The following is an 8,768-nucleotide window of genomic DNA, read 5'->3' as shown; positions in this document are numbered from 1 at the left end:
CCCGCGTCCCCTGCATCGGCAGGCGGACTCTCAACCACTGCGCCACCAGGGAAGCCCCTTTACCCATTTTGAATTTGGTTGTTATTTGTTTTGTTGTTGTTGAGTTTTAGGAGTTCTCTGTGCATTCTGGGTATTAACCCCTTATCAGATATATGAGTTGCAAATATTTTCTCCCATTCTCTGGGCTGTCATTTTACTCTATAGAAAATGTCTTTTGATGTAAAAATTTTTTTCAACTTTCATGAAGTCCAATTTGTCAATTTTTTCTTTCGTTGCCTGCACCTTTGGTGTCGTATCTAAGAAATTATTGCCAAATTCAGTGTTGTGAAGATTTTACCCTTTGTTTTCTTCTAAGGGTTTTATTGTTTTAGGTCTTATATTTAGGCCCTTGATCCATTTTAAGTTAATTTTTGTGTATGGAATTAGGTAATTCTTTTGCATGTGGACATCCACTTTTCCCAGGACCATTTGTTGAAAAGACTGTCTTTTCCCCCACTGAATGGTCTTGGCACTCTTGTCAAAAGTTATTTGACCATATATGTGAGGGTTTATTTCTAGGCTCTCTGTTCTACTCCATTGGTCTATATGTCTGTCTATATGCCAGTGCCACACTGTTTTGATCACTGTAGCTTTGCAGTAAGTTTTGAAATGAGGAAGAATGACTCCTCCAGTTTTGTTCTTCCTTTTCAAGATTGTTTGGGCTATTCTGGGTCCCTTGCGATTCCATATGAATATTAGAATGGATTTTCCTGTTGCTTTAAAAAATGTCATTTGAATTTTGAAAGGGATTGCATTGAATCTGTAGATTGCTTTGGGTAATATTGATTTCTTAACAATAGTAAGTCTTACAGTCCATGAATGTGGGATGTGTTTCCATTTATTTATGTCTTCTTTCAACAATGTTTTGTAGTTTTATTGTACAAGCCTTTCACCTCCTTAGCTAAGATAACTCCTAAAAATTTTATTCTTTTTTTATGTCATTGTAAATGGATTTGTTTCTGTAATTTCCTTTTCAGATTGTTCATTGTTCATGTACAGAAATGCAACTGATTCTTGTGTGTTGACTTTGTATCTTGCTACTTTGCTGAATTTGTTTATTAGATCTAACAGCTTTCTTGTGGAGTCTTTAGGATTTTCTGCATATAAGATCATGTAATCTGCAAACAGAGATAATTTTACTTCTTCCTTTCCAACTTGGATACCGTTTTTTTCTTGACTAATTGCTATGGCTAGAATTTCTAGTACCATGTTGAATAGAAGTGGGGAAAGCAGGCATCCTTCCCTCATTCCTCATCTTAAAGTAAAAGCTTTCAGTCTTTCACCATTGAATATTATGTTATGTTATATTGCAATATTATGTTATGTTGCTTTCATATTTGGCTTTTATTATATAAAGGTAGTTTCTTTCTATTCCTATTTTGTTGAGTGCTTTTATTATAAAAGGGTGTTGAATTTTGTCAGATGCTTTTTCTTCATCAATTGAGATAATCGTGTGGGTTTTTCCCCTTCATTTTGCTGATGTCACATACTTCACTGATTGATATTTTTACATTCAACCATCCTTACGTTCCAGGAGTAAATTCCACTTGGTCATTGTGTATATTCTGTTTGCTAATATTTTGTTGAGGGTTTTTGCGTCAATATTCATAAGGCATTTTGGTCTGTACTTTTCTTTTGTTGTGGTATCTTTGTCTGGCTTTAGTATCAGGGTTATGCCAGCCTCCTAGAATGAGTTATGAAGTGTTTCTACCTCTTCAGTTTTTTTGGAAAGTTTGAGAAGGGTTGGTATTCTTTAACCATTTGGTAGAATTAATCAGTGATGCCATCAGGTTCAGGGCTCTTCTTTGTCAGGAGATTTTTTATTATACATTCAGTGTTCTTACTAGTCATCGGTCTATTCAAATTGTCTTCTTTCTTTCTGGTTCAGTGTTGGTAGGTTTTTTGTTTTCTAGGGATCTGTACATTTCATCTAGGTTTCCTGCAGTTTGTTGGTACAATTGTTTATAGTCCTCACGTATAATCCTTTTTACTTCTGTAGAATCGTATTAATGTCCCCACTTTCATTTCTGATTTTAGTAATTTGAGTCTTTCTTTTCTTAGTCCACCTAGCAGAAGTTTGTCAATTTTGTTGATCTTTTTGAAGAACCAACTTCTGGTTTCATTAGTTTTCTTTATTTTTCTCTTCTCTCTTGCTCGTCTCTGCTCTGATCTTTATCATCTTCTTCTGCTAGTTTTGGATTTACTTCGTTCTTTTCCTGATTTTCTTCAGTAGCAAACGTAAGTTGTTGATTTGAGATCTGTCTTGTTTTATGTTTTGGTTTGGTTTTGGTTTTGGTTTTTTGGCTGCACCATGCGGCTTGCGGGATCCTAGTTCCCCGACCAGCAATCAAACCCTGGCCCTCCGCAGTGAAAATTCAGAGTCCCGACGGCTGGACCACCAGGGAACTCCCTGTCCTGTTTTTTAACGTAAGCTGTGTAATGTAATGTAATGTAATGTAAGTTTTTTCTTTAATAAATTTATTTATTTTATTTATTTTTCGCTGCTTTGAGTCTTCGTTGCTCTGCACAGGCTTTCTCTAGTTGCGGCGAGCAGGGGCTACTCTTCGTTGCGGTGCGCTGGCTTCTCATTGCGGCGGCTTCTCTTGTTGCGGAGCACAGGCTTCAGTAGTTGTGGCTTGTGGGCTCTAGAGCGCGGGCTCAGTAGTTGTGCCGCACGGGCTTAGTTGCTCCTCAGCATGTGGGATCTTCCTGGACCAGGGCTTGAACCCGTGTCCCCCGCACTGGCAGACAGATTCTTAACCACTGTGCCGCCAGGGAAGTCCCTGACTTTTCAAAACTTGCGCTCAGGTGCTCCCAAACTGCCATGATCAGTACACAGGTCTATGATTTCTGGGATGTGGATTGTGTCCTGGCTTGTGCAGAGGCCCTGCCTCCCACCATGAGCCAGAGGCAGGCCTCACCTCTGAGCATGAAGACAGGGCCAGAGCTCCTGTGTCCCCTCAGGGGTGCAGGGTGACAGGTGGGAGAAGAGACCTTGCTGTGAGCCTGGTGGTCACCCTGGCTCACTCGGGGTCTTTTGGCAGCTGTCCCTCGACAAGGAGCTCATCGACTTCGGCAGCTATGTGGTGGGTGAGGCTGCATCCCAGACCATCACGCTGACCAACCTCGGGGGCTTGGGTACCAGGTTCAAGTTTCTCCTGGCATCAGAGTGCTGTGAGGTGGACACGTCCCCGTCGGTCCTCAACACAGTGAGTGTGCTCTGCTCCTGGTCAACGCCATGACTGCTCAGCCAAGGGCAGCATGTGGCATCTCCCGCCACGAGACACAGTCCCACGAGTCTGTGTAAAGGGGGCCACGTTGATGTGGGCGGGAGAAGGCCCAGCAGCAGGACAGCCTCCGGTCAGTCTAGGTAGAAGAGATCTGTCTCTGTGAGGAGTGCACCTAGGGTAGCAGGATGCTGTCCCGTCATACGTGTTGGCAAGGTGGTGGCCAAGTGCTCCAGGCCCTAAAGTCCCAGCCTGTGGGGACGGGCGTTCCAGGCTGGACACCCCAGGCTGAAAAGCACAGCAAACCCTGCCCCGCACCTGCACCTCTCCCAAAGGTGCGAGGGGGGCCCTGGTCCTCTCACGGGAAGGCTGTGCACGTGTGCTGCTGAGGAAGCGGAAACAGGTGGGACCCCATCAGTGGAGACAACTTCCAGCACAGCCAGTGGACACTGGGGGGGATTATTTGGGGGTGAGGACAAGCACCTGGGCCCTCAGGGCTCCCCGCGGGCACCAGCCCTCTCCTGGTGGGTGTCTGTCCGGCTGGACGGCAGCTCCACCCAGGCAGTGCCCTGTGTGTCCCCCCGTGGCCCCTGAGTTGCACACGGCAGGCACTCCGTCCATCTGTTGTAAGCCCAGGGGAGAGGACTGGGGGTCATTGACCTCTGGGAAAGGAGCAGAGGTGGGGTTGGGCCGCTCTCAGCCTGCTGGGGTCTGAGCTGAAGCCAGGAGAGCTCAGGGCTGGAGCCTGGGAGACCCAAGCCCATGTGGGGGAAGAGCAGGCGTCCTGGAGGTACTTGGCTGCGTGCGCGCATGCAGCAGGCTCCGGGGACAGGGCCGAGGCGGAGCCCGCCTGGGCGAGAGGGGCCCTGAGCCCCGGACAAGCCCGGCACGGGTTGCCAGAGAGCTGTTGAGGGGTGCTGTGGGAGCCCGCGGCCCCCAGCCCGGATACGGCCAGGCCCTCATCGTGGCCCTCCCCAGATGGCGGGTCTGGACGGTTGATGGGAAAGGCAAGTGGAAACTGCCAGTAAAGGTGTCGCGTTCTCTTTTTCAGAGCAGTAGCTTTACGTATGAAGACAAAGGTTTTGACAGTAAAGTCGCCACCAGTTTTTCCGAGCAGCTGACGGTGGGCAGTGAGTCCGTGCCCGCAGGTGTGCCGAGCCGGAAGGAGTCTGGAAAACTGGACATAAAGGAGGAGGAGGAGGGGCGCCCCGTAGGTGAGCCGGGCCCGCGCCTGCACGCAGCACGCAGCCACCTTGGCAGCAGGGTCCCGAGCCCCAGCCGTCTGACGGGCAGAGGGGCTGGCAGGCTGGGTCGGAGGGCCCCAGAGGGACAGATTCCGGGAGCCACTCCAAGCACGGTTGCATCCGGCGAAGCCTGGTTGTGCCAGTGTGGTGCCAGGGGGCTGGGCGGTGCAGAATTTTTCCAGGGCTCCAGTTTTAAGTAAGTAAGAAAATATTCATACGTATTTATATATTCAACTACATACTGGTTATGGAGTGGATTAAAATTTGCATCCATATTTAAGCTAACAGAAGACTTAAAGGAAATGCCCAGCTTTGGACCAGGCTGGCCACAAGGGGAACTGCCCTCCTCCCTGCCCTTGGTGGCCCTTGGGACATCTGAGGAGCCCTGCCTGGTGGAGGGATGGAGGGGATGGGGAAGGGGCCGGGGGCTCTGCTGATGGGGTCGCTGAAGGCCCCAGGCTGGCTGGGGCCACCCTGAACTCCGTCCGGAAGTCAAGTGCGTATAACACGTGAGGATGGTTTAAAGAAGAGCCAGGAGGTCGGCAGCCCGAGCCCAGGCGGAGCTTGAGGAAGACGAGGTCCCATGCGGCCGCGCTCACCGGACGCACCGCCTCCCCAGGGGCATCCCTCTGGCGTTGTCTTCAGCGTTTCCTTGCCTCCCTTTGCTTTTTCCATCCACGTTCACGGTCAGAAAGGGCTGGATTTCTCCAGCATCGGAGCCGCGGCGAGTACATCCTGAGTTGTTTGGTTGCTTAGCGTTGAGCTCTGTGGGGCGTCCACGTGGACTGGACGGGGGTCCTCTGCGTGGCGGCTCCTCTCACGAACATGCCTGGGTCACAGGCCACTCCCACCGGCTCACATCAGGGGGATTTCACGTCGCGGGCCGTGCGCGCAGGGGCTCAGGCGGCGTCTGCAAGTGTGTGAGTCTCCCTGGGGGCGTGTCTTTGCCGCATCGTGGGGGACGCGTGGCTTCACTGTTATTACGACCTCCGTCCCGCGTGGCTGCAGCTGGGACTGCGCTACACAGTGCAGCTGCCACTAGCCATGCCTGGCTATTCAGATTTAAACTAACCAAAATTAAGTAATAGGAGAATTTCGTTCCTCCTTCCCAAGAGCCACATTTCAAGAGCTCACAGCCACCCGCGGCCCGTGGCTGGGTCCCACTGGGCAGCTCCGCGGGGTCGGTCTGGAGGCCTGGGAAGGGAGGCTCCCGTCTGTAGTGCTCACGCCACCAGTGAGGTTGCCTGTCTTACCAGGTGCCTGTTTACCATTTGTATTTTCTTTTGTATGAAATACCTGTTAAAGCTTTTCACCCACTTTTCTATGGGGTTGTTTGTCTTTTCTTATTTATTCATAGGAGTTCTTTCCAGATCCTGTATACTTAGCCTTCGTCAGTTAGGAGGCTGCAAATATTGCCTCCAAGTCGAAGTTGTGGCTTGTCCTTTTACTCCCTTTATGATCTCTTTTCTTAAGTCAGAGTTCTTAATTTTATTTTATTTTTTATTTATTTATTTTTTTGGCCGTGCCACGTGGCATGTGGGATCTTAGTTCCCCAACCAGGGATCAAACCCGCACCCCTCGCACTGGAAGTGCAGAGTGTTAACCACTGGACTGCCAGGGAAGTCCCAAAGTTCTGTTTATTTATTTGGCTGCACCGGGTCTTAGTTGCGGCACACGGGATCTTCATTGCGGCATGAGGGATCTTTAGTTGCGTCATGCGAACTCTTAGTTGTGGCATGCGTGTGGGATCTAGTTCCCTGACCAGGGATTGAACCCGGGCCCCGTGCATTGGGAGCAAAGAGTCTTAACCACTGGACCACCGGGGAAGTCCCGGAAGTCCCAAAGTTCTTAATTTTAATGTTTACAAATCTACCCATCATTTCTTTTGAGGTGTGCGCTTTATGCCTTTATAGCAACTTTTCCCCTATCCCAAGGACATAAGACGTGGCTCTTACGTTTGGGTCTGTGGTCCAGCTAATTTCTGTGTGTGATGTGAGGTAGACGCCAAGGCTCTTCTTTTTCCCACGTGTATGTCCCATTGTTCCTGCAACACAGGTTGAAATACTTTCCTTTCCCTGGTGGATTGATTTGTTATCTTTGCTGCAAATGGATTGAAAGTGTGGGTATATTTCTGGACTCTGTGTGCTGATCGGTTGACCCATTTACCTCTCCTGACCCAGCACCATCCATCTGGATTATTGTAGCTTTAGCGTTAGCCTTAAAGCCACATAGTGTTAAGTCATCCAACTTTGCTCTTTTTTTTGGCAAGGTATTTGCTTTGGACATTTTAGGTACTTGCATTTCCATATGTTTTCTTTATGTATAAATTTGTTTATTTTATTTTTTATTTATTTTTGGCTGCATTGGGTCTTCGTTGCTGCACGTGGGCTTTCTCTAGTTGGGTCAAGCGGGGGCTAGTCTTTGTTGCAGTGCGCCGGCTTCTCATTGCAGTGGCTTCTCTTGTTGCAGAGCATGGGCTCTAGGCATGCGGGCTCCAGTAGTTGTGGCACTCGGGCTCAGTAGTCGTGGCTTGCAGGCTTAGTTGCTCTGCGGCATGTGGGATCTTCCCAGACCAGGGCTTGAACCCGTGTCCCCCTGCATTGGCAGGCGGATTCTTAACCACTGCGCCGCCAGGGAAGCCCCTGGGGGACTGTTGATTAACGTTGGTGTGAACATGGGATGCAGGGGTGCATGGGACCCCTGCCTCGGTATTTTTCTAATACTCCAGGAAAGCATCTTTCAAAAGACCGTTTTTGGAAACTCACACGTGGCTTCAAAACCTACTTTAAATCTACGGTAATCAAGACAGTGTGGTCCAGATAAGGACACATGGATCAGCGGATCAGAACAGAGATTACAAAACGTGGAGAGAGGAGAGTCGCTGGGTCGCACACAGATGGTTCTGTTCCCAGGGGGACAGAGGGTGAGTGGGTAGGGCCCCCTCCTCACCTCCTCTGCCTCCTGTGCTAGCTCAGGGGGTCAGCTGGCCTTGACCCCCAGCACCACACGTCAGGAGGGGCCGCCTTCCGAGTGGAGTTTGGGCCACCCCCCACGGGAGGTTCGTGGGGGTCCTCACATCAGCTGTGCAGCTCCCGGCGTGGGCCCCTGAGACCTGCTGGCCCAGAACCTTCCCCACGGCTGCAGCATGGGACGCGGCAGGAGTGCTCAGAGCAAAGGGTCTGCCTCAGAGGGCTGCACACGTGGCGGGCAAGTACATCACGAGTATGAACTGCCACAGAGCAGAGCAGCAAGGAAACAGCAGCATGGGCCCCTTGCCCTTTAAAGGTGGCGAGGGGTTCACCTTGATAATTGAAAACCATCAGCCAGGACCTCCCTGGTGGCATAGCGGTTAAGAATCCGCCTGCCAATGCAGGGGACACGGGTTTGTGCCCCGGTCCGGGAAGACCCCACATGCCGTGGAGCAACTAAGCCTGTGGGCCACAACTACTGAGCCTGCGCTCTAGAGCCGGCAAGCCACAACTACTGAAGCCCGCGTGCCTAGAGCCCGTGCTCCGCAACAAGAGAAGCCACCGCAAGGAGAAGCCCGCACACCGCAAGGAAGAGTAGCCCCCACTCGATGCAACTAGAGAAAGCCCGCGCACAGCAACGGAGACCCAGTGCAGCCAAAAATAAATAAATAAATAAAATTTTTTTTTTTAAAAAAAGGAAACCATCAGCCAGTCCCATGTGGGTTTGCAGCCTGGACCTGTGACCCTGTGCTCTCTCCAGCCGAGACTTTAGGGGAAAGTGGTCCCAGGTTGGAAGAGCTTCGGGGCCCAGCCACACAAAGTCCAACCCTCTCTGGAAAAGTGCAGCTTCAGCTCAGAACTGAAGGAACTCCACAGATAAAGTGCCAGGAAGCATGTGCTCAGTCAAAAACTCCTCTCCGTCTTCATTACGATACTAGCAGATGGATCCAGCAGGATGTGAGAAAGGATAATACATCATAAGCAAGTGGGGTCTGTCCTCCGAACACAAGGCTGGTTCAACATTCAAAAATCATCCAATATTATTCACCATATCAACAGAAGAAAGAAGAAAAAACATTATGATTGTCTTAACAGATGCAGAAAAAGCTTTTGACAAAATTCCACATCCTTTTGTGATGGAAGATCTCAGTGAACTAGGAGTAGAAGAAAATTTCCTCAACCTGATGATGGGCATCTTTGAAAAATAAGAAACAAAAACTAAACCCGGGCTTCCCTGGTGGCGCGGTGGTTGGGAGTCCGCCTGCCGATGCAGGGGACACGGGTTCGTG

General features: G+C 49.9%; 1 protein-coding gene across 1 annotated transcript in view; it reads left to right on the top strand.

Annotated features, from left to right (window-relative positions):
- The window catches only part of CFAP74 (cilia and flagella associated protein 74), a 66,361-nt gene that overhangs the window by 32,155 nt on the left and 25,438 nt on the right, over positions 1-8,768 (top strand). The window contains exons 15-16 of the mRNA XM_007448974.1: positions 3,084-3,248; positions 4,318-4,396. Coding sequence (XP_007449036.1) covers positions 3,084-3,248; positions 4,318-4,396 — 244 coding nt within the window. The remainder of the gene's footprint in view (positions 1-3,083; positions 3,249-4,317; positions 4,397-8,768) is intronic.

The sequence above is a fragment of the Lipotes vexillifer genome, unplaced genomic scaffold (genome assembly GCF_000442215.2).
Source record: "Lipotes vexillifer unplaced genomic scaffold, Lipotes_vexillifer_v1.1 scaffold835, whole genome shotgun sequence".
NCBI classification, from domain to species: domain Eukaryota; kingdom Metazoa; phylum Chordata; class Mammalia; order Artiodactyla; family Lipotidae; genus Lipotes; species Lipotes vexillifer.
This window is presented reverse-complemented; position numbering and strand designations above follow the sequence as displayed.